At 41.1% G+C, this 2,198-nt stretch overlaps 1 protein-coding gene across 1 annotated transcript; it reads right to left on the reverse strand.

Annotated features, from left to right (window-relative positions):
* Window positions 1–1,195: 1,195 nt before the first annotated feature.
* Window positions 1,196–1,657, reverse strand: LOC111620530 (E3 ubiquitin-protein ligase RNF125-like). The gene has a single exon (XM_023362457.1). It carries the CDS (start codon window positions 1,655–1,657, stop codon window positions 1,196–1,198), a length of 462 nt encoding a protein of 153 aa, XP_023218225.1.
* Between the last annotated feature and the right edge of the window lie 541 nt (window positions 1,658–2,198).

Below are 2,198 nucleotides of genomic sequence, written 5' to 3' on the forward strand. Positions count from 1 at the left end.
GTTGCCACCTTTTTAAAATCGCTGACCCGGACGGCAGGTGAGGTTTGTTCGAACAGAAGTTCCTGACGCATGCGTGTATCATTTTGCAATGCGAAGATTAATTTGCAGTGCATGCTGGTTTTAAATCAGTTACAGTTAGCGACTAGGGAGACTTGGATTGGAGTAACGCAAGTGACCTAGCTCTATTGGATATTGGAGGTGCATATGATTACGAATGAACAGTACAAGCAAAAAAATAAAAAATAAAAAGGTCGGCAGGTTACGCACGATATTCCCGGACGGCGAGTCGGATGGTAACACTATTCTGTGCTCATTTCAATCGGACTCCCCTGCCGCCCCCTACGCTACGCTACTGTCTTTAAGTCTACGACTACCACACTAGTAATTCGGTACACGGGAGAAAAAATATATGCGACGGTTTGCATATAATTTTGTACATATTCATTTCAATTTGCACAACCCGGAGAAATATTAATTAACCCCGGAGCCCGGAGATAACTCACTCAATCCCGGAGTTTCCGGGTCAAACCCGGACAGGTGGCAACGCTATGTACAACTCATATAGGCTATATACTCCGAGAGAATGAGAATATGAACGCATGCGTCCGATTTGCCGGCCTTATAGATGGAATGGTCATAACTGGCACCTATTCAGCACGTGACCAGCCCGTCCGTGCGAGGCGGAAACCCAAGCAGTCTCCGTACCCAGCGTTCGGGGTACGGACAACGCTTAACCACCGGTCGGGCCATGGCCACGTGGAGTTTTCCGGGTTTTCTCCACGTCTGTAACGCTTGAATAGGGGCCAGTTACCCTTAAAAACACCTCCCGGAAGGCATTCCCCCTAGGCAGATCGTCCCCAAGTGTTGCGTTGCCTAACTTAAATTAAATAAATTAAAAATACGATGAAAAAAATTACGGACCGACATCGTGACCACGTCACGATAAATAATTGCCCGTCTAAAACATAAAAAGTTGTTATTACGAACAGATATACAAAGGATGTAAATACGAGTAGCGCGTGTACTTTTTTTCGCTGTAAATAAAGAAACTATTTGTAAATAATAAAATCAAATTTTAATGATTCAAAATTCAGGAATTTTTCATTTTGATTCGCCTAACGAAGCGTTGTATTCAAAATTATACATTGAAAATTTTGTTCGCTTTGTCTATTTTAAACGATGCGACGATCTCGATTTAGTCGCATTTTTTTAAAGCGCACGTCGGACAGATCAACGAATGTCTACGTCTCTTCTTGTTATTCAGGCGCTTTAACAGTCCGTTCGGCGCGATTCTCTTTTGGCACAATCCACATCGAATGATTTTCGCACCAGTGGGTGTTCTCTTGTTGAAAATTCTGGCAGTCTTTTCGCACGCTGTCCTGTGTTCACGTAGTCTGGATAAGAGAGTCGTTTCCCCACACGAATGACAGATGGCGTAATGTGTGGCCATGATGTTCTTCACCTCCTTGACCCGATCGTCTCTCTTTTTAATTTTGCCTATCGGAGTTCGGCACATCGGACAGTTTTTCCAGATTTTTCTTGTACTCTCGATACAGGACTTGCAGTAGATATGACCGCAAGACAGGGTAATCGGGTCGACGTAAACATCCAGACAAATCGGACATTTGACGTGAAAAAGATTTATTTCTTCTGCCATTTTTAGATGCGGATTTCCAACAATTGGCCAAATTATTATTATTTTACAAAAGAAATTGTTTGGATTGTTTATTCGTTCAATTATTTCGTATCCCAATCATTTTATAATTTAATTTAGATGTTGTACTTATTAAATTTACATCCTTCGTATATGAGAAATGCATTATCGTGTCGAAGTGTTCCTATTAAATCCCGTTTAGCCTAATAACGCTAACAAAATTTCCTATAAATCGCCTTTCTCCCTGGCGATAGAGACAAACACGAAATTATATTTTCCTATTTTTATTTATTTATTTTTTCATTTATTGAAGATCTGTCCCAGCTGTTAGACTCGTAGAAATTAGTTCCGAATGTCTTTTTTGATATAAAGTGGGGATCAAAAATCGGTCCTCACTTTTCTTCGGTTCTCATTGAAAAGGTGTTTATTTAACCACCGCTCCTTATAAGTGGTTCCCTCCAACATACGCAAATCCAGGAATCTTTTTCTGTCGGAGATTTGTAAAAACCCCGGAGGGTCAAATTTGCCACGATTACCGCACTTT

This window comes from Centruroides sculpturatus, unplaced genomic scaffold, assembly GCF_000671375.1.
Source record: "Centruroides sculpturatus isolate CEXI.00-Female unplaced genomic scaffold, Cexi_2.0 scaffold244, whole genome shotgun sequence".
NCBI lineage: Eukaryota > Metazoa > Arthropoda > Arachnida > Scorpiones > Buthidae > Centruroides > Centruroides sculpturatus.

Excerpts from the sequence above, each read along its gene's own strand:
- LOC111620530 (XM_023362457.1), bottom strand. The coding sequence starts at position 1,657 with ATGGCAGAAGAAATAAATCTTTTTCACGTCAAATGTCCGATTTGTCTG.